Source organism: Rhea americana, unplaced genomic scaffold (genome assembly GCF_003343005.1).
Source record: "Rhea americana isolate MKP2758 unplaced genomic scaffold, rheAme1 scaffold_191, whole genome shotgun sequence".
Classification (NCBI taxonomy): Eukaryota; Metazoa; Chordata; class Aves; order Rheiformes; family Rheidae; genus Rhea; species Rhea americana.
In genome coordinates, this window is record NW_028186050.1 from 351,474 (window position 1) to 374,945 (window position 23,472).

General features: G+C 41.2%; 1 protein-coding gene across 4 annotated transcripts in view; it reads left to right on the forward strand.

Moving 5' to 3' along the window:
• ARVCF (ARVCF delta catenin family member) overlaps positions 1-23,472 on the forward strand; it is a 293,288-nt gene that overhangs the window by 264,510 nt on the left and 5,306 nt on the right. For 3 of the 4 annotated variants that reach the window (XM_085302692.1, XM_085302694.1, XM_085302695.1), the window contains 8 exons: positions 8,277-8,404; positions 9,351-9,501; positions 10,883-11,075; positions 12,118-12,229; positions 12,828-12,918; positions 14,153-14,206; positions 19,455-19,546; positions 22,026-22,139. In XM_085302692.1, coding sequence (XP_085158818.1) covers positions 8,277-8,404; positions 9,351-9,501; positions 10,883-11,075; positions 12,118-12,229; positions 12,828-12,918; positions 14,153-14,206; positions 19,455-19,546; positions 22,026-22,127 — 923 coding nt within the window. In that variant the 3' untranslated portion in view covers positions 22,128-22,139. The remainder of the gene's footprint in view (positions 1-8,276; positions 8,405-9,350; positions 9,502-10,882; positions 11,076-12,117; positions 12,230-12,827; positions 12,919-14,152; positions 14,207-19,454; positions 19,547-22,025; positions 22,140-23,472) is intronic. The other variant, XM_085302693.1, reaches the window with a different exon arrangement.

Consider the following 23,472-nt stretch of genomic DNA (forward strand, 5'->3'; position numbering starts at 1 on the left):
CCAGAAGCCAGATGGGCTGGGCAAGCTTCTTATTTCCGGCTTGGATTTTGCAGTCCTCGCAGTTGTTGTGACTGAACAGGAGGGGTGACAAAACAGAGCTGTGTCATACCACACACAAGGAGACATCCCTCAGAGTGTGTGCCTTGTCACCAGGCGCTGCCATCTGGGTCCTTKCAGGGAGAAAAAAACCCAAAGTCATTCAAGTGTAATTCTGGACCCTGGCAGTGATAGGAACAGACGTGTCAGCAGTAGCATTGAGATATAAAAGAATTGGCATGGGTGTTTGACTTTGTATGCTAAAGTAATTGTTCTAATATTCCTGCTGTGTAGCAGACTTAGCCTTCAAAAATTCAGATTTTTCCTCCAAGGGAAATATGTGATCAATGACATGCTTGGTATTGATCTTGTATGCATGGGCCAAATTGCTCTCTGTTTAAGAAGTCCCCAGTGCAATTTGCATCATCACTGTGGCCAGTGTCCTTCTGCTATCAGCTGTCAGAGGCACGTGTCCAACCTGAAATCTTTAAGAAGTTTCCCTGAAGGCAGCAAGTAAGATTGGCTGCAACTAGGAGCACGTGCATTGCTGCTTTCCTACTGATTGATCTGCAGTTGCTGAAATCACTAGTCTGATAAGCCTGATCTGTCTTTTGCCTTAAAATACTGTAATGGATGAGTCAGAGTAAATGTCAACCCGTAAGATTACAACAAACACATAGAACTTCTCCAAGCAGGGGATTATTTACCTCTATCTTTAAGTAACTGCGATACAGCAGAGCAATCATGAGTAAATACACCAGCAAGACTAGTTGGTGTCATGCTGTGAGACCCTGCAGAGGCAGTGCACCTCTGACAATAGTTAGATTGGGATTTTGAGCCATGTCCCGTTTTGACATTTTGCACTGGTGGTGCAGGGCCTGAAGTATATTCAGGGGCTTGCAAATGTCATGGTAATTTGTTATGGAACAAGGAGAACCTGTATTTCTAAACACATCCTGTTTGAGATGTTGCACATACAGAGGAGACTCCAAGAGGGCTGGATGTGAGAAACAGGATGTACAAAATCACATTTCAAAAAGTAAAAATTGTGTTTCAAAACAGACTTTCTTTTAGAATAGCATGTCTATCCTGTTCTCTTTAAAACAACATATATTCAGTCTTCACTGAGAAGCAAGCAAATAAAAATAACTTCGCATCAGAGAAACTGGCAAGAAAGCAAGTGTTAACGTTTTGTGTAATGTACTTAAAGAATCCAAGGTCAGATACAAGCCATTTGGAACTTGGGGGGGGGGGGGAGCCTAGTTACATGAACCATCTCTTTCACATTCAGCCAAAGGGCTCAGTGTTAACTTTGGATCCAAAGTAAGTTAAGTTGTTTGTATCAGTGCTGTTTGACAACCAGCCAACCCCCCCCCCAAAGGTGACCTACAAACGCTTAAATGTGCTGAAAGTCACTAGCTGACCACTTCTTCCTTTAAGTGGCAGCTGTGAGCAATTTTCCCTTCTCTGCACCAACCTTGCTTCCTGGGTATTTCCTGCTCTTCTCTAACAGGCCTATGGGGACAGCACATTCCCCTTTCAAACTAGGAGGTTGGGTAGYGCTGTTATCTGCAGCGACATTCAGATCCTTATTAGGTGTGGTCCTCCAGAGCCTTTACTACTGATTAGTGAACAGGGGAGAGGAGGTTGTTAACTAAACATCTCCAGTTGCCAAGAGACTTAGCTGCATGTACTTGAAAAAAGCCTTTGTTCTTGGGCAGTGTGTCAAATGCTGTTGGAGGAAACACTGCTTGCAGGTCATTTGGAAAGAGAGCTGTATTAGCTTCCAAATGTCTGCTCCCAGAAAACAGAAGTGCTGGAACTTGCACAAGGTCAATGGGTTGTGTTTGATTGGGCTATCTCTCTGTTAAATTACATATATTTTGAATATGAAGTGGAATATAACCAGTCCGATTTTATTCTTACAAAACATCCTCTGTAAGAGGAGCTACGCCGATGACAGCTTGTGCAGCTTGAAGAGTGTAAAGAATAACAGGAATAACAAAAGGTGACTTGCTTTCCCGGGCGCCCTTATTTCTCCTGCAGTGCTGGGCCCTTTCGTTTCCTTTCCTTGGTGCCTTTTTGTCTTTGCTGCAGTCCCGCCAGCTCACTGTGGTGGCTTTTTGCACACCTCCCCACCTCGCTGTGCTGGTGACTTTCCTGGTGTGCCCTTGTGGGGGGGAGGGGACGTGCTTCCCTCCTGAACTAGCATGGCAGTGCTGCTTTGTGGGCGTAGGTGGTAAGTTGGGGAGAGTTGGCATAGTTTTAAACTTCGTGTGACTTAGTAGATGAGTTAGAAAAGTCACAGACTATAATATTCATTTTCTAAGTAGACAAGCTCCTCTTAAACATTCCTGCATGCCTGATTTGAGTCTCATGTGTCCCATATTATTCTGACTGTTCTCTACAGCACTCGTCAAAGGCTGTTCTGTCTTMTGAGCTGCTGCTCAGTGTTGGACGTAACACTCTTGATTTGAATCTCCGCAGTGAGATTCTCCTGACGTGTGGTGTACCTTGAAGTGAAAGCTGTAGAGACTATTCAAAACCCTCCTCCTCTTATTTCTTCTTCATCCAGAAGTTTGCTATCTCTCTGTTGTACTACACTCAGTATTCTGCATTTGTCTGCGCTGAGCTGTGTTCCCCATCGATCACWGCAGGAATCTGGCTCTTTTGGAGCTGGCTGTATTCGCACCACTGTTAAGTCTTTCAGTTAGAAGATACCTGCAAGTTTATGTTGACATTCAAGCCRCACTGAGCACCAGATGCTGAGACACAGCATAAAGATGGAATGGAGCTGATGGGTCTTTTTTTAAGGACCCAATTACCGTTTTTATAAAACCAACCAAAAACCACCCCCTGCTTAGGTTTTTCTCAATTTACTCTGAAACCRTACTGTGAAGGGTGAGGTGTTCTTGGAATGGGAGGTGCTGAACTGCTAGACTGTTCTGCTGCTTATATGTTCTGAAAACGTTTCTGCAGAAAATAGTTGTGAACTCAGGTTTACAACTGCTTAACTTGCAAACAGCCACCTACACAATTTGTAATGCAGTTACCAGCCCTTTGGTGAAGGGAGCAGGCGTCCAAGATCCATTGAGCTAACTGTTAGTTTCTTTTATTGACATGATTATTTGCGGGGGTTTTTTTTTTCCCTCCACCTTCCCTCTTGGCTAACAGCTTTCTAGTTGTTCAAGGAGCTGCTTTCTTTTTCTGCAAAGTGTGTTAGCGTGTGACCTTGCAGAGCGCTGGCGGTTTGGGCTCCTCTCGCTCCATCTGCCGGTGGCTGTCGCATCTTGCACATTGAATCGGCCAGCACGGCGGGTGGCTGCGTTAGCAGGTGGCGAAGCACAGTAAGAGCCGATCGGTGGTGTGAAGGGGTCGGCATGGGTGTCAGGCCACCGGCATCATGAATGTGCCAAGAACTTTCACTCCAGGCTACTCCTGGTCTGATTGCATTTGTGACTTGAACTGCCATTCCTGGCCCGCACGCGCTGGGGACGTCCCTGGAGTGCACCTGTTGGTCTAGCTTCATCCTGACGGAAACCAGTTGGTGTTGAGTTGGGAACCAAAGTGCAGTAAGTGGGGGCAGTTGAGAAACTGGCTTCAGAAGTCGTCTGAATGAGAACACTGATGTAAACATGCAAGTGGGCACTGCAAGAATGAGCAGCTATCACAGTTCATTTTAGTGATTTTGTTTTTCTAGGGCTAATGGACTTTTTTCCCCCCGTTGCATTGCTAGCATCCTGTCAGCTTTGTATGAAATCTGCTTCTTCATGAAACAACAAGACAGAGTTCTTGGAAGGGTATCTATAAGGATAGACGACGAAGCCGCACATCCCTCCTCCAGCGGTAGAACTCTGTCATCTGACCAGCATACACACGTCCCATGCCTGTAAGGGAAGAATAAACCCTTACGTGGTTTATTATGGGTGGTGAAGGGGAATAGATTTGGCAACCTCTCTCTGCAAAGAGTTGTCAGAGTTTGGGATTAAGCTGTTGTATCAGGGAAAGGCACCTGGTGCAATATTTTGTTATTGCCAGAACGTAGCTAAGTATAGGCACCRTATCGACACTGCCAACATAAAAGCAAACAAGTTTGTGGAGGAGATGATCCAGCAGCTGCCGCATCGTTCTCAGCGCAGACACTGAGGGTTGAATGGATTGCGAATGGTGAATCACCCCCACTAATTCCTCAGGCCTTTTCCGTTCACGCTTGAAATTAGTCTGTRCTGTTGCTGTTCTGTGGGCAAATAAAGGATAATCCACTTGGCACCTCTTCATAGTGTGAACTTCACACCAAACTAATTCCTTGGCCAGTTTTGAGCAGCTCTGATACAAAGTAGTAATTAGTCTCTTTTTCTTTTTTTTTTTTTTTTTTTTTCCCTAGCAGGGAGGTGAGACTACAGCATGTTGATGAAAGTGGGGCTAGTGTGAAAGATCTTTCTCTGTGTATGCGTTCATGCTAGTGGTTGGAGGGCTGCTTCAGATGCTGTAAAATGCCTGACACTCGCAACGACATCAATACCCAAGACGTTTTCTGTTTCTCTAAAAGRCGAAAACAAATATAGCTGATTTGTTTGCTTTGCTTTTTTACAGTGAAAAAAGGAACAAATGTTACACATGCTTTTATAGGAGGAAATGGTATAGATTTGAACTCAGAACAAATCTGTAACCTATAGAAAAGTCTCATATATTCCAGTAGAAATAACCTTTTTCTAGGCACTGCTAAAATCTAGGCTATAATTAAAACAACTTTCTAAAAACAAAAATCAATTGATTTTTTTTGATGTATTACTAATCACTAATGACCCTCTTTTTTCCACTTCTATTWTTAAAAATGATATAAGCAGTTAGCCATATCTTGCATAAAAGTAGCATTACCTGAAAAAATAATTAAGATGATCTTGAAATTAAGGCAATCAGCTTAGAAGAGAAGCAGGTGCTTAATGGAAGTGAGACCAGCTGTGCTTCCCAGGAATGTGCTTAAAGCACTTCATGGAAAAATGTGTGAGGCCTCCACACAACACTGGAAAGAAATTTATAATAATTCAGACAAATTGTGTCCTATAAATAGAAATGTGGATTCATTAGGACAAGAGGCAGATGGAGAAAATACAAAACTTGTTTGTTTCTTTTTAGGGGACTATAATGTTTATGAAAAGTGTCAGCTTGTTGTCAATGAGGAGAAAAACCCTCAGGTGCAGCAGTAACATTCTTGCTATTAGATTCTCATCTCTGCTAATGAGCAGCCGTCCATGAGGGACATTCATAATACTTTGTTTTTAGCAATTCCTGCCTTCCTCTTACTGGYGGAGCTGGGCTTGTACAGAAGTGCTGCCGTGGTGGGGCTCTTTACCCCTCATATGGTGTGAGGGGCTGAGATTAAGGAAGAAATGTCCAACCAAGAAAGAACATACAGACTAACTGAAAGGGCAAATTGTAGACTGCACTTAAAGAACAAGGAAGGGTGAAGTTGTGGGGCTGTTTCCAAGTATGGCTTGGATGAATAGGCAATTTAAAACAAGGCCATCAGAGAAGACTGACTAAAGAATTACTTACTGTTCAATCAAGTCTGAGCTCAAATGAGGGGTACTAATGTTCCCTGTTTACGAACCTACCTTCATTTTTTTGGCYGATCTGATTTACATTTCAGTAAAGCTTCATTAAAATAGTGGTGCCAAAAATCCAATAAACCATCCTAAGAGATTTTTTGCCTTTTAGTATTAAGGAAAGGAATAGTGTACTCTTTTATTATCAGGTAGTGATGGTTTTTCTTGAAGTATCCTTAAACTKCCAACACATCTTGTGAACTGGTAGAGGAAAAATGTGATCTGAAGATCATATTAGAGTCAAATAATCCCAGATTTGTTAGCAGTATAGAGAAAAACYGTACAATTGTTCATGCTTCATGTATTAACTATAGCATTCAATATAGAAGGCAATGATCCTAGTGCAAGAAGACGACATTGGAGAAGAGGAAAAAAGGTAGAGTAGATTGGCAGGATGCCTGTGGGACTTGCCATCTGTTGTGGCTTGCGCATATCTGTAGAGTGTCATGTAACAAGCAAGTGATGACATTAAAACCAATCACAGACATGGAGCAGGTTAATTATCCAGTGGTTTGAGGAGCATGCAAGTGTGCTGGGATGCATGTGAGAAGTTAAACAGAGAAAGTGCTTATGGATCCTCATGTACAYATCAGTCTTTCAGCATGGAGCAGAGAAATCCTTTGCTGACAAAATCTCTTTTCTTGATTTTTAGTGGGACAAATAAGTGCCATGTATCCAGGGGTTAACACGGCCTTGTGTTCATGGTTTAGTGTTATACAAGGTTTAGTGTTTTGAGTTCTGAGATTTTGATTCACGTAATCCTGCAGCAATAACTACTACAAAAAATACAGAAGTTAGTATATGAAGTATAAGACTTTCATTTAATAGTGTCTTTTATACTCTTTAGCAACAGAGATTTTTGCAAGAAAATCCCTATTTGATAGGATTTTATTTTTCATTTTACTTGCTTGTARGTACGTGCTATTGTCTGCGCGATGTGCTGCAAAATGTGTATATGAGAGGGATGGGTGATTTTGAGGAGGAAATGCTGRAAAAAAAGGAGTGATCTGAGTGTGTAGGTTTCCTGTCTTGCTAGCAGAAAACTTGCTTTGAATTATGCCACACTTTTAGCATCTTGTTACGTGAAAAACATTTTTTGCATGTGTACAAATCCAGAAAARATTCTTCTGCTTAAGAAAAGCCTCAAATTTCCCCATGCCCCAAGCTTGTWCAGACCTTCATGTTTTATTTCATGTCATTCTTTTTCCCAGGAATACTTTTCCAGGTAATGTCTGCTGAATTTTGCTTAATGCAAACTCCCAAAAACTATCAATCCAGAAGTATTTTCCAGCTACAGTGACTGCAGATGAGTCTGTTTACTATAGATTGTTTTTGCCTTTCTACACTCATCTTAGGGTGCATTAATTTTTCATTGACATAATCTGAGCAGTACCACAAACTTTGAGATTTTATCTGACTGGCAAGTCGTTTGAGTTGATGATTGCCTTTCCTTGCTAATTAATGCAATGTGTCATGCCATATTTAGTGAGGGGAAAAAAGATAGATAAAATTGCCTCAAAATATGCAACAACTTACTACTAAATTGAAAAGGGATAATGACAGAATAGGGCCATGCTGTATAAAAGCCTATCACTTATAGTTTCCTGTAATAATATTGTATAATCTAAAGATAATGTAGTGTAATAATATATTCTAAAAAAGATTTCTATCGTTCGTTTTCAACATACACTGATACAATTTCAGTTAAATTAACTAGCAAGACAGAGTGCTGCAGAGTGCCTAATACTTTCCTGTTGTGTCACATCTAGGACGATGGACWCCTTGCCCAAGATGAGTCCCCTGTTTACTGTGGGTAGATGGATAAATCATAATCCCTTGGATGAGGAATTTGAGATGCAGAGGCTACCATCAGTAACTTGCTCAGCATCACAAAAGGAAATGCATGGCAGAGATGAGAATAGTTCTCATTCCTGTCGTGCTCAAACTGCAAAGCCACAAAGCCTCGTGGCTYTGGGGCCGTTTTGTTAACGCGCAGGTCTGTTGCAGTCTCTGGTGTGATACGACATTGGTGTATTTCTTTGCCTAATATTTGAACTGCAGTCAGTGTTTTTTTTTCCCTGCCCCTATGAACTGGGCATTCTAGGCACTTTGGCATCTTGCATCTTTCTTTGGGCAGGCAGTAGTGCGAAAGGGGGTTGGATGCTGTGACCATATATTTTGCTCTCTTTGGCAATTGTTTGTGTCTGTAAAGCTACTGAGATAGTTTTGAATGGGGGAGGGGGAGTGCCAGGTGAATTTGCACAAAGTCGAGAGACAAAAAGTAAGCATTCCTGTAAACAGTCCTGGCCTTTTGTCACCTTGTTATTACGTGCACGTGCTCAGCATGCTAGTTAAGTTTATAGCAGAGCACAGATTTCAGCAGAGAGAACTGTCAACCTGAAGACCAGCAAAGGAACCTTCAGTGCAGATGAACATCCTCTGAGTGAATTCCTGTATGCTTTCAACAGGTGTAGCTAAAATCCCCTGAACATAAAATCTTCTCTCTGTGGTGTAGTTTTGCCTTGGCTGTTCTCATATGTTGTTAAATACAGGTATGTTTTGTGTTCAGTCATACATTGTCTTCTCTGCTTCTTTTGTTTCTGTCCTCCTTGTTCTCTCTTCTCCCATCTACAGGCTTTGAATTACTGTACCAGCCAGATGTGGTTCGACTGTACCTCTCCATCCTCACAGAAAGTCAGAATTTTAACACACTAGAAGCTGCAGCAGGGGCTTTGCAGAACCTCAGTGCTGGGAACTGGACAGTGAGTGCAGTCTTCTCCTTAGTTTCTCCTGTTTCTTTTTTGTTAGTTAAAAACAAAGCTACGTGCTATTGTAAATGCACTGTTACTGYGTGCATTTGCTTCTCCCTTAAAAAGAGGGAATGCGGGAATGCCAAACAGTTGCTTCCATTTTACTTCCCTACTTGAGATGCTTTGTATCTTCTGGACARACGGTGTTTGTGCAGCAGGAGCGTCACTGAGTTTATGATGACTGAAACTTGAGCAAGTTTTAATACTTAAGCCACTTAACCGCTGCTGCATCCATTCAGGAAAGTCGTTTGTTAGATGGTTAAGTGTGCTGGATATTTAATTCATTGGATTGTCAGATTTCTCRGGAAACTGCGTTCGAAAGCGTCTGCTAATTTCTTCTCTGAAACATCCCTATCATTAACTGAGCTGTTCTCACAGAGATGTGCTTGGTCACTCCTAGATCTGCCAAGCAAGTTGAACTGAACAGCAGCCTTGGGATCAGCCGGGTGGTGCTTCACAGCTCTCTTGAATAGAGTATATTTTAAAATTAATCATGAAAGATAACAAAAGCATGTAATTGCAGGTGGGGGAAGGTAACGTATTTTAGAAGTCTCACAGTTCCTTCCGATTTACCTCTTTTGTCTAATCCAGAGGGATGTATTTTCTCACTGAGATGTGTGCCAGACAGATGCTAGCACATGATGCACCTTTTTTCTGTTTCTGTCCTCCTTCCCCAGCAGCTTGTTACAGGCTGAATTTCTGCATCCTTTCTTCCTTGGTGCTTGATGGACTTGGATGGTGGGTAACGTTGTAGATGCATCAGCACACACAACCAACTAGTCTTTGCAGAAAAAAAATGAATTACAGCACTGAAARAAATGCTAAGAGCAAGGGAAGAGTGGGTATGTGAATTCACAAAACTTTCTGTTCTTTCTTTTCCCTTGTGTGTTCTAATCAGTGGTCCACATACATCCGTGCAACAGTGCGGAAGGAGAGGGGCCTCCCGGTGCTTGTGGAGCTGCTCCAGTCTGACTCCGATAAGGTGGTGAGGGCTGTGTCGATTGCCCTGAGAAACCTTTCCATGGATCGTCGCAATAAAGATCTTATAGGTATCTTCTGATCGTTTCTTACCAGGTGGAGTTTTTTGATACATGCAAGAGCTAATGAGAGATCTTACATTTTCTTTTAAGAGTAGAACGCCTTTTGTATGCAGTTTCCATCAGCAGTATCTAAGACTAATCTATATAGCCACAAACTGGAGAGTTGCCATCTCAGAGTGTATTTCCAACCCTTTCCAACAAGCCATGGTTTGAGGGAAATCTGTGTAACTCAGGAGTAAAAACAGGTGTAGATCTCTACAGTGGAGGGTGCATGGGTGTGCAGAGGATTAGATGGGTTAAAAGGCTGCTTGCCTTTTCTTAAGCTCTGGCTGACATGGGCTTCTAGCTGCATACAGTGTTTCCAGACAGGTGGCTCCCATGTAGATTGGAGYGGCAGTTTGCCCCTTGACGTGCTGAGCTGCATGAGGGAAGCACAATGGGCTTGGATGTAAAGCTGTCCCTTTTTACTCCCAGTGAATTCCTCCTTCCCTTCTCATTATTCTTCAGTGTAGTTGCTGTAGAAGCTAGGCCCTCAACAACTTACAGTTGAGATGCTCCTCCTTCAAGTTTGATTCTTCCACAGTGCTCACTAGCTCYCTGCTGAGGGGGTAAAGGTGCATTCACCTGTATGTTAGCAGCAATCAGAAAGTTCAGCTGTGAGCAGAGTTTTCTCTGGATGTCTGTCCATTTAGCTGAGGTACTTGTTTAAGCTGTAACCTTGTCAGGCCAGGAAGTATTGGTCACATGTTTTAAGGCCACCATCCAAGCTGATACTAATAAATAGCAAGCTGCAATTTTGCCTCAGTACACCAGGTTTCTTTTTAATAGTTCAGACGTGTAGCTAGGCAAATGGTACAGACAGACTTCTGGGAGTGATAAACTCTGGACTCCTTGGTTTTTCTCCAGTACTATGTACTGTGAAGGCTAACTGCACCCAGGAGGAAATACTCTTACATTTGCTGGGGGAAGGTTAATAGATGCATGGCTGCGCACCTTGCCTCAGAAGACCTATTACAAGGCTAAGTTGAGTAAACTGCGTGCGTGTATTAGCATGAATATGTGGCATTAGCAGCAGCTATTGGATRCTTTTTGCCTCAGGCAATGAAAAGTATGATAAATGTTGACTGTAAAATTCTCAATAAAGACTGAAAACTTCTTCCCCCCCAGTACCTTTTAGCTTTCATGATATAGTAGTTTGTCTTGGATGGCAACTCTAAATCACCTTGAAATAATTAATAATAAATGTACTATTAAGCTATAGTGTTGAGGTTCCCAATGTGTTATAAAATCTTTCGACCTGGCCAACATCCTGGAATTTTAGAATTCAAGATGGGAAGGTGAAATTATTAGGGTTGACCAATGGCTAATGGTATCTGTTCCCCTTATCTAGGTAGTTATGCCATGGGTGAACTGGTAAGAAATTTGCCCAGCAGGCAGCAGAGGTCTTCAAAGAACCTGGAAGAGGATACAGTGGTTGCAGTGTTGAATACCATCCATGAAATCATTACTGACAGTTCAGAAAATGCGAGGTCTCTGATCCAGACACAGGGCATTCAGAAGTTGGTAGCTATCAGCAAGTCAAGGTAAGTGATAGATGGAAGCAAAATGCACAAAAACTCACTGCAAACATGAAAATGTCACTATGAACAGCAGTATTTTGCTTTGTGGAAGTATACAAGCATCCTGACCCTTCAGAGATACAACTAAAGCAATTAATATATGCAGTAAAAACACATTATCAGCATCAGTATAGACCTTTAATAGGCTTAACTGAGCAAAGAAAAAAGTCAGTTGAATAAAAACTCCTGGGATGTTAGGACATGCTTTCTCTTCACCTGATGCATCTTAGCAACGTGCATGCATTTAGCAGTCATCCTTTGCAGTGAAGACATGACCTTTATTTTCAGAGCAGGAGTCTTTTTTATCTGTGGCAGCATTTCATTCCTGAAATAGCAGTTATAAAATTTTGTTTCTTGTAAGTTAAATGGTTAATGATGTGTAGTAATCATTCTGGCTGAGAGGCTGATGGTGGTAGTTTGACGTGACAAATTTTCACTGTGTGGTTATGTTGAAAGCTATTCTGACTGTCTTAGAAAAAAGTATGAGTTAAGTATAGTTCAGCCAGATAGAAATGAGCATATGTATAGGTGTGTTTTCAGCAGACTTTTGGGAGAATAGTTGAAGACTTCATTGGTTGGCATTGTTATGAAATATGAAAGCCAACCAGGAAGCTAGCCCTGTATTACTTTATAGAGGGTGCTTGTGTAGTGACTTACTCAGAAATGAATGAAAGCTCATTTTTAGATTAGAACCATTTGTTTTTCACTGACTCAAATTGTTTTGTAAAAACAATTAAAGCGTGAAGCAGCGTCATTAAGTTTTGAAGTTGTAAGCTGGGGTGAAGATTTCAAAAATGGCTCTGAATTTTTTTTCTCTCCCCCCCCTCCATCCTACCCCACCCCAAATAAATCCAAGCAGGATGAAATCTATTTTTTGTTAATGACATCTACAAATTGAAGGGTCAGTACGTACTTCCTGGATACCGTTTTAGTACAAAAGAGGTCAGCATATGAAAAGTCTTGTATTTCTTGATATTTGAGACTCTAATTTTATCTTGCAAATCAGCCAGTCTCCCAGAGAAACAAAAGCAGCATCTCACGTTCTTCAGATGATCTGGAGCTATAAAGAGCTACGAAATGCACTGCAGAAGGATGGGTGGAACAAGTCACACTTCCAGGTAGAGATGTTGGGTCTTAGGTTTAGTTAGTAGCTATGGAATGCCTGAGTGGAAAGTGTCCTACCTTAACTTAGTTTAATATTAATGTCTAGTAGATTGGGGGCTTAGATTCTGTTCTTTTCAGTAATAGAACAGTGTATTATAGTATATTCAATCAGAGCATCATGCATACTTATTGGGTATGTTTCTCAGTCTGAAATGTAGCTGTTTTGCTTTTGGAAGTATGCCACCTTGCATAAGCCAGATGCCCAGATGCATTACTGGAGGAAGAATTAACATGCTTTTTTTTCTCAGTTGTGTCTCATTCCAAACATATTCCATCTAGCAGCCTGAGGCAGCCACCTACTCTTGACATGTAAAGTCCTCATCTTTCCTCGTGAAAGGATGAGCTGCTTTTACAGGCTAACAATGCAGCTATCTAGATGACAAGAAAAAGATTCCACCAGCAAATCTGTATGAAAACACCCCAGTGCCATATTATCGGCAGAAGGAGGGTTTAGGATCATTCCATAGTCTCACTCCATATGGCTGCTTTATTTATTTTTCTTGTTCCATTTGCCAGAGTGGCAAATTCTTCTTCATGTGTTTTGTCTTGTAGTCTGTTTCTGCAGCTCCGAAGGGTTCCAAAGGTGCCACTGGCAGGTCTGGCTATGACGACAGCACTTTGCCTCTGGTGGATAAAAGTCAAGGTCAGTTCTGTTCGTTACCGCTTTTTTGTGCTGCGGTTTGCTTGCCTGCTTCTTTTTTGGATTTGTCTACACCTATGGTATGAAAGTGATAGGGTACAAATGTGTTACTTATGTGGTGCTTTTTATCCCACAGTCCCCAAAACGATCACTTTTGTTAACTGTATGGATATTATAGCCTTCCTTTRTGAAAGCCACACTACTGATGTTACATGCAAGTTGCGAAAACAAATCAATCTTCCTGGGAGAATTTGGGATGGGCGTGAGGTGTGGAGCTTAATTAGAATGAGAACAGCCATTCTGAGAATGTGTTTTAATAAATCCAGTCTTTAGCCAGGCAAATGGGCTTGGCCTTTAGCATTAGCTTACCCCTAGGGCATTGACTCAGTACTGTTTTATGGTTTTGTTTTGTTTTGKTTTTTTTTCYCTTTTTTTAAATACATGTTTTGGCAGTGCTTCTTCATGTATCATGTARGTTTTCATTAGAGATGTTTTATCTAAAAGCTAGGTAGAACTGTGCTTGTTTGTCAGGCTTAGTGCAACCGTACAAACACTGGTATAGCTCCAGCTTTAGTTTCATTATGATTGCTTTGTCTCAGAACCTGGTTCTGGTTTCTAGACATCAGATGTTAAAATTTATTTCTAGAAATCTCTGATCTGCTATGGCAGAGTTTGTCATGTTGCACTTAAACTAGGTTAACTTCAGATTACTGTGGATGTACCAGCCCCACTCTGCTTTGCCTGTTTCCACCTCACCTTCCCTGTCTTCAATCCAATCTGGCAAATTATGCAGAGGGATGACTAGAATCAGCTTGCTGATCTGACAATAAAGTATTTGTTTTCTTGGTGGATTAGCTTTTTGTTGGCTCAGCAGGCTGTTGGATTGGATTGTGTCATGTGAAGCTGCACCCTTACTTATTTTCTTTCTATTCTGGAGAGGCCTAGAGAGAAGCTCATTAATAGCAGTATGTAGTCACAAGCAGATCTGATTTTTCTGTTATCATTTGAGAGAGGGAGTTACTTATTGCAGTGCAAAAATGTAAGGGTTATATGTACTTTCTGGAGAGCTTAGATTAAACTTTTCTTTCTGAATAAATAGCAATTGAATAGTTTTTTTTACGATAGTCTTTGTGTTCAGTATTTTACRGGCTTCTCTGTTCTTGTGACTAACTTAAAACTACCAAGAGTTRAAAATAGCAAATGTAACACAAATGCTTTCAATGCTTCTGTTTTATAGATAGCGAGAAGTCTGGGAGTCGTGATATGATACCTATGGATGAACTCGGCCCAGGTAAATTCAGTCATAGATCAAACCCCCTGTCTRTTTCAATAGAGCACACTGTCACTCACAGGAAAGTTCAGCTATTTCTCTAGGTGATATTCTTTCAAATGGATAAAGCTGACATTTAAAAACAGAACTTTACCTTAGAAAAGATCGATTTTTTTTTAATGTGGGTACAGTGTATGCACCAATTACTCCACTACTCTAAGTATATAGTGGAGAAATACTGACATTATTTACATTACATCTCTGGCCATTGAAGCTGCTGCATATCATGTTACAGATCTGGAAGTCTTGAGATTCAGAGGAATTTAGTATTTTCCAGAAAGAAAAAGATTTTAAAAGGCACTTTATAATAACAGCAGAAATAAGTTAGTGTATGTGATAATCCTGGCTCTGGTTTTAATTTACCCACATSTAACTGAGCCTAGTTTTAACTCTGGAAAGAGAGCAAATGCATATTGTCTCCAGGAGGTGCTTTGAGATCGATAAGTTTTGTAGATTGATTTGCAGTTTTTTCCTTTACTGAGGTAGATAAAGGTGGTGTGTGGTCCCTTGGGAATTTGTTTTAGTTCCTCTAATTGATAGTATTTGTACTTAAATATCTATATTAATGCCTCCAAATCAAGCAGTTTGACATACTACTACTTGTGATTGTAGCTGGAAAAAAAAAGAAAGCAAGTAAAACCTAGCTGAAAACCAAGCATGTTCAAAAGTTAGAATAACACCTTTCGTATTCTCAGTAAAATGAGATCCTACCTGCCATGAATCAGCTGTGCATATGTACTTTGTTTAAGGGAACAGCAAAACATTTGTCCTTACGATGGAAGAAAATAACTTCAGAGAAGAWTGCTGTCAGGATAGCTGTGTGCGAGCAGGTGCTGCAGTGTGGGCAGTGCTGATTGTTTATAGTCTTAACGTTAGTTGTTGCCTTGTGCTTTCAGGAGTTACTGGTACAGCTCTGAGTACCAAGTGAACCGCAAATTAAGAGCGTATGTCCAACGTCAGGCAGGTTCTCTGGGCCGTTCGGGTCTCCAAACCTTTCATCACTGTTAGAAGATGAAATCTCCGAGTTTTCTTGATCTCTGCAATTGAATACTTCTAACTCCAAGATGGCCAACTTTGTGCATCTTCAGAGGTCAACTGAGGAGGGACTAAATCAATTTAACCTGTTTGCTCTCCTTAATTCCAGGGAATGGAATAACAACTTAATACTTCATCTCTTTCCTTCAAGCCTTTCAAAGCACTGTGTATTTTTYTTGTCTTTGGGGCTTATTTACAGGAGGAGCTCTTTAAAATACATTTTCTTATTTAATTACATTGTAGACTGTCCTTGAAGGCTTTTTTGTTCTTCTGCTGTGGAGCGAAAAGGAACAGAACATCCACATGCACTCCTCTGGGTTTTTACATCCAGTAAACACAAGTTGGTCATGTCCCTATGTACTCTGTACCAATCAAAGTGGAGCCTCTAGGAGAGACTGAGTTCATGTACGTTTGCCAGGAAAATGCATGACAGAGTACCTGAGAAAGGAGTTCAGCATCACAACTCATAATATCTTTTTATTGTAGAAAGTCRTGTACCCTGGTTTTGGTKGTTGGATTTTTTTTTCTCCCTTGCYTTTGTCTCCTCCTGATTTCACTTGCCYTAAGATCTTTCTGCTTTATATTCTCTGTCTTCTAGAGAATTCTCATCTGGACTGCCTCAAGCTTTCTGATGTCTGTTTTGTTTAATTCAGCTGCTTCCAGGTTGCATAATTATCCTGCTGGTGCACCAKTTTGAGGCAATTACACTTCAGGACCAAACACATTAGAGTGTGTCCCTCAGAACTCTGCATTTCCATACGACACCCATCCATGAGCCAGGCCCTGATGGCCCAGACTTGCTCCTCCTGCTCCCCTGCAACACRAGAGGTTTTGCTTCTTCCAGATCTTTACTGCCTTTCATTTGTTGCCTCTTTTTATCAGGGTTCAGCCCTCTTGCTGCCTGGGCATTTATTGCTAACCTATGTCAACTCAACTCTTCCTACATTGCCAAAAAACTTGCTATTGGTATCTYTGCTTATTTGSCAATGTTGTGGTGTCATCCTTCTCTGTAAAGGAAAWTAATTCTCCATCAGCATCAGTATGGCTAGAGAGGCAGAAAAGCATGTTTTCCATCAGCGAGCAGTACTGGATCAGTCAGCTTCCTGCTGTCTAGAGCAATGGGAGGGCTTGGGCAGAGCTTGGATATTGTGAATGATGGAAAAGCCCATGTATTACGAGTCACTGTGGGGTGTGCTAGACAGCCCAGTGCAGAAAGCGCTCAGGTCTGTCAGACTTTATCAGCTCCAGACAAGTGGCTCTGCACAGAGTAATCCGAAGATCGTCAATGCTCGTTGTGGTGGTGCTGCCTGAGGGGGGCTGTGACCCTGAGCTGTCTGTAGGAGCAGCAGGCCTGTGCTCTTCAGGCCATTTGCCAAATTTGTGAGCTGTGTAAATATGTGTCTGTGCCTTAATTAACCTACAGTCAGACAAGAATTGTTCTGGATGGAGATGCATGGTTCAGGTGTCCCTGCCCTACATCCCTGTCTTCAGGCCTGACTTCTTTCTCCTCCCTGTTTTTGAAGGGACTGGAGATTTGATCTTAATAAGTTAAGAGCTGTGTGAAGGCACAGATGGACTGACACACAGCAGGCATTTTGGTCCTGTAATTTATGATGACAAAAAAATCTCACTGCAGAGTGAATGGGAGATACTCAGTGAAGCAATACARAAGACAACGAGCAGAAGGTTGAGAGAGGAATAAACAAGCCAAGGAACAACTAGAGAAATGGAAAAAAAATCATATTTCAGAACAGAGAGGGCCTCTGAACWATATATATCTGGCTGTAAATTGAATTGTATTAATTCAGAATAATGCAATTATGCTCTGGAGAAACACAATTTGCATAGGTAGTCTTCATTCCATAGAAACAGTGTTAATACTAGTCATTTTTTTTTATGTGAATCAGAAATGGGGAAGTAGCAATACTCACTAATTCCATCAGAAAGTTACTGTCCCTGGGGCACTGAGCTGTTACTTCTCCAGTGCAGACACCTTCAAGATATTTCTCATTTTATTAGGTCAAATCATGCACTTCCTATCTTTGCTACTGTTTATCTTAACACAGTCRTAGCAGTGTGTGGATTTTAGCAGCATGTAACCCTTTAGTGCTGACGTGTGTGGCACTGTTAACATGCAGGCCACACAACAGAAAACTGGCAGTATGAACTGCAAAATGTCTTGGAATGCAGATCTGAAAACCAAAGTTCCTGGGTTTTGTTGTTAGGTTACTAGCACTTGGCCAAAGCTTAACRTTCCTGTTGCTGTTGTCCTGGCTAAGCAGGCTTTGTTTTGTTTTTGTTTTTTAAATAGTATTAAAGAACTGCTGTGCTTTTTAATTTTTTATGATTACAGTTTTTACTCCTGACCTTACTCCTTGGGAAGTATCATAGTTGCCATACTTCAGCTTAGTAGCTATTGCTTTCTGGGGTAGATTAAAGGTTTCCCTTTGCATCCTGTCAATTTATTTTAAATGATTTGTGTTTCTGTAGTGCCATWGTGAGTGATCTGTTACAAAGTGACCTGTGAGCATAAATTAATATTTGATTGTAAAGAGCTACCTCTCTGTTGCTGTAAGTTTTGAATTTCTGAGAGGCAGCATGTTTCCATCATTTAAATGTATACCTATGTGAACTTTTGTTTCCCAAATGAATGATGAGTCTTTAGATTAGTATGACTTACTAACAGTACTCGTGCCTGTCATCTGAAAGAGAATTATTGGTCATATGTTCGACCAGGAATGCTGGCTGAGTGACTGAATGTTTATTTTTTTTTCCTTTTTGAAGGATTCCTGTTTGAAAGGAATAGCCAAGAATGCTAGATGTCTTCATTGACACTAAATAGTTGAAAGTAATCATCGCTCTGTGTAACAGTAATTTTCAAGCTTTAAGATCTGTTTAGTACTGTAACTCAAAAGTGCTTAAGTTATTTTTAGGCAGTGTGATTATGGAATCTGTTACTACACTTCTGTTAAATATACAGCKTCTTTGAGTACTTATAGCAGGTCTGTGCACACTTTGATTCACAAGACAAGTAGGAAAAGAAAACTTCAGCTGTTTTAAAACTAACTTGATTATGGCCAGCATCATCATTTAAAGCCCTGCTCCATGACTCTGTTAGGTACAAGTTGTTCTGGCTACATGTACTTTCATCCTCTGGGCAAACAAGACCTTTTTATGCCTCTGGAACGCCACAAAAAACATGATGTATTTTTCTTAGATGACCTGTTGCGGGCAGTAAACCAAGAGAAGAGTGTTTYGGTATTTTATGTAAAACTTCTTTGTGCTAGTCTAAGAATTCAGTTTGTTAGGACATAAACATTAATGATCCCTTAATTACATAGGGAGGAAAAAAGGCCTACTGGGAACTATAAATCTGAATGTCGTTTACTTCAGATTACAATGTGATCAAAGCAGAGCACAAGAGGGTGTRTTTGTCACTAATAATGAGAGAAATTTCATGCATCAGGAAAATAAGATTTGTATTGGCTGACAATGATTCAAAACAAAGGTTCTGAAAMAATTAGAACTATTTCTGTATAAAACCCTCACACTTTTCTTCCTCATTTTAATCATGCATTCATAYTATTTTTTATTTTAGTTGTCAGGAGAAAAATCATAAACAGGTGCTACTTTGTACTGAGGGACAGCCCTAGCACAGCAGGGTTTGCATCAAGATCCCCTCCAATTCAACTGGCCCTTTTTCTCAGTGCTCTGAAAAGCACTTTTCCAAATTATTGTCATGTCCTGTTAGTAGTCAGGCTCAGGAAGAGTGGGAACATGCTGCAGGACCATTCAGAGAATGAACACAGCCAATTAATGAGGCAGCTAAGCAAGGAACAGAAGATTTGAGCTGAATTTGGAGCTCATTAGCCACAGAGTGTGAGATGACAACTTGCTGCTTTCCTTGGRCACACTACAAAACTGCAGCAGACTGGGATGAAAACAGTGCTGCTTGCTAATGAGTGCCAGCATCTGGCAGTGATACAAAAAGAGGGCTTTTCTGTTTTAAGTGGATAAAAATAACAYATCAGAGCATGTGAAAAGCAGGCTGCCAGCATCTTCAAGTTTTGATAGTTTATTTCCCTGTTTCTTCACTGAAGAATACTGCTAGCATCCACTCTGGTTTTGCTCTTACTGGTGCTGCATACCTGACTGTCGTATTGTTCCTCCWCAGATGGATACTCCACTATTGATCACCGGGACAAGGAGCGCAAATACAAGACCAGTGATAACACCGGGGATGCCTCAGAGAAAGAACCTTTAAAAGTGAGCTGCTTCTTATTGCTGAGTACTAATTGATGCCTTTAAAAGAAAGGAAGCCTGATGTCTTCTACAAGAAACGTATGGTAGYTGCTCACTAGGGGGTGTAAAGGGTTGTGTATTTTTCAGATAAACACACCATTTTGTAACTGATCACTTGGCTGATTAGAAATAAAAACAAGATGCTGCTTTTGCAGTGTGGAAACAAATGCTGCAAAGGCTATAGTCCTGTAAAAGGGTGAGGTGGTAAAAGCAGAATGTGTGTGTTCTGCCGCCTTCATCCAGGGACATTCCCTAGCCTGAAAGAGTACAACTGCTCAGACTTTGTTCTGAAAAGTCACTGCAAGCAGTCACTCTCCTTTATGGTTTTCACCATCAGAAGTAGATATGAGCTTGTGTGTCTSTGTACAACAGTGCAGTGCATGGTGTTCATTTCCCCAATACTCACAGTCCTGAGAGTGGACTGCGGGTGTCAGGCTGCGGAGACAGGCAGGAAGAGACATGCATACCTCTGTGTGTGCCTTATAAAAGCAAGTTTAGACAACTTGCTCATTTTAAAAAAAAATCTTACTTCATGAAGCTCTTCGTACTGTGGGTTGTGTGCAGATGTAACTTAATGGGCTTTGCATAATTTCTGTTGCATTGATGTACCTGTTCAGTAGACCACTTTATAAATTACTTAATGCTTCTAACAGTGCTGTAGCAATTGCTTCTCCTTCACCTCAAAACAAACTTGTGTTTTTCCTCTGGATAGGTCATTTCTAGGGAAGGAAAAAAAAAGGATTCAGTGAAGCAAGAGTCAGTGATAGGAAGTATTATTGCTACTCTGCAGAAAGCTGTCCTCCATAACCTTCAGCACCTTACTGTGATGGTATCAGAAAATCCACATGGTTCATGTTCAGTGGAAACAATTAAACTTCAGAATGGAAAATCCACTATGTTGAGYGAGGGAATAAAAATGAGATTTGGAGAAAAATCTTTCCATAGATCCTGAACTAGGAAGATRTCCTGCTGTCTGAATCTGCCTATATTAACTTGTCTGATCATGCATTAGCTACTGTGTCCTGCCTTTCCCTGAAGGTATACCCTGGAGAATGGCTTCAATCCAGCTGCACTTCTTTTAAGCACAGATTGCTGTTTTCAATTTGCCAGCTTTGAGTTTAGCTGCACCTTGTGGGAGGTTGCCCAGTGAGACTTTTCATTTATGTAATCACTGATGGTGATTACCCGTGCCAAACCTTGTGAGCTTGTTTTTTATGAGCAGGCCCCGAGTGAACAGTCTGGAGTAGTGCAGCTGATCTGAGGCACTGACATGGGTGCTTCGAGKGGCAGTTCACCCTCCCTCTTTTTTTATTTGACCAGTACTATAAATAGGTGAAGATAATGCTGTATATTGTTTAGGAGGCTTCTACCACCCTTAAAGCTCATTGCAGAAGAATAGCTATTACAGTTTTCCTGTTTAGTCTTCAYGCAACTCATTTCCTAAGCCTGTACTTGTGGTACTGCTTATTAAAGGAAACCAATAACAATCACCTTTTCATCKGAACCTTCCAGGTTTGTTTATGCATGATAGGGTGCAGTGAAGATGGAAGAGAAGCAAAATCTCACCTTTCCCCTTGTAGGAGGCTGTGCCCCCTTCATTTGTTTTTGAAAGCAATACAGTTGAGTCAATAGTCAAGTTATTCAGTGCTGCTCCCCATTTGTTTTGATGTGGCCTGATCCAGAGTTAACAGAAAAAACTTTCTAGTTCCCTCATCAYAATTCTAATATATATTAAGGAATGAATGTGCTAAGTGATACATGAATATTGATCGATAGGAGCTTAACAGAAAATGTCTTTCTAAGGAAAATAAGCTAAGGCAGGAGACTTAACAAGTGCTTATTATTTTTGCCACTTGTAATTCATTAAAGTGGCCAAATGCATCATCCCTCAAAATCGCACCAAGCAGCACAAACTCCTAGTGCATATCTGAAGTGAAGCACAACCCTGAGAGGTCCAATGGGTAGTTGTTTTGCTTTCATGAGAACAGGAGAAGAAACATTTCACCTCTGCGATGTGTCTCCCATAGCTTGTGCTGCCTTCTGCTTTTAAGGGTGGACGATAGCCTGAACTGAGTCTGGTGTACACCTCTGAGGTATGCACTGGCATGCTCTCAGTTGGGCAGAGCCAGAGTAGCTGCTAGTGTTCCTCGTCCATGTCTTGTGAAACAGAAATGTATGTGTGGGGATGTCTGGCTTATGAACTGTCCAATAACCATGACTCAGGCTGTAAGAGTGGCCAAGAATTGTGAATAATGTTGCCAGGGAATGATGGCAGCCTTTTGGCTATTGCAAATGCTTTCATTAGTATTGTGCCTCTGCTGATCTTGTTCTTTCTCTACCACTAATTTTCCTTGTGCTCCTTTGAGCTGACTTGTTGTTGTAGTTTTTGTTTGTTTGATTAATCCGCTCTGTTTTGCTTTTAACTCCTCACCCTGTGCTGCAGAATGACACAAATAGGAAAAACATTAGCAGGAGTAACAGGGCTTCGGTGAATCTGGTGGATGCCCGTGACATTAAACCCCAGCCTGTTGACTCCTGGGTCTAATTTGCATGCATGGTAGGTCCTTTTAATGGTAATTGGTGCTAGTGATTAACTTGTCTCGTGCATGATCTGTATCTCTGTGGAATCTCTCTAAGGCTAACTGCTAACTGGGTCCTTTCAGACAAATGAAAATGCATTTGAAAACGAATGGTGTTTATATTATTCAGTGTGTCTTTAATGAAATGCATCAAACAGCTGTCTGATTAAATAAAATCTGTCAAATAACCAGACAGAAAATCAATGTCTTCAATGATTGTTATCAGCTGAAATGTGAAAAATTTCTGCTACTAGGCCATGGGAATGAATTTGAATAGTATGATCCTGCCTTCAACTGTCTTTTTCCCCTCTAGACTTATTACAAGGATTAGCCTGAGACTTAAGGAAAAGCATATCCCTGACTACTTACGGATGTCTCCTGAGGTTCCCATGAATTACACAGCCCTGCCCATCTGCAGGAAAGCTGGCGGCCATACACAGTTACTTTGGAAGAGTAGGAGGATGACAGGGGGTGATTTTGGTTACATGATAAAAGTTGAACCACAACTCCTACTTCCCAATTCCTTCCTTCTTCTGTTGCTTTAAATGAAAAAAGAAGAACAAAGGCGCCTTTCTGTTGCTTTCTAGTTGTCTGTTTTCCTCATGTGCCAAGTTTCTTAGTAATGTCACTAGCCTTTCATCACTCCTGCTGCTGCTAGTCTGTCTCCTGCTGTCTTACTGGACAGCCCTCTATGCTGGTTTTACCTTCTGGCCCTCCATCAGGTGCGACGAGACGTTTGGAACAGCAGATTTTGTGCCCCTGGCTATGGCTAAAGGAATATCTTAGGAAAGCTGCCCAGTGTCTTCACAGAAATCACTATCAGAGTGGATGATAGGCCCTTAAGGGCTGGTCTCCAAAATGTGCAGCATCTTTCACCTCCACAATGCTGCATGGAAATCACTTTCACTAGTGGAAAGGAAAACCTCTGTGTTTTGGGTTTGTTTGTTTTCTTCTTAAGAGTATAGTGTAAGTGCCAAGTGTTTTCAGCTTATTTTTGTTTCCTGGTTGGAAGCACCTGGCTTATTACAACACTGCCAGGTATGCTTAAGTAGCCACAGAGCTGGCCCTGGTGCTGCTGGTTTGCTACAGCTGGTCTGCAGTGTGTGGTCAGCCTTGTTGACCTAGCCAAACAGCAGGGATAAATGCATATGTGTAGTGTCTGTATGCTTCCATTCCTGCACTCTTTCTCTTAGCAGTAAAGGCTTATGGTGGGGGGGGCAGCAGATACAGACTTCAGTGGAGTCTGCTCCCATTCTCCTAGTCTATACCCCTTTAGGAACTCCTCAGGTTGGTGTTACGCTGGCATTTCCA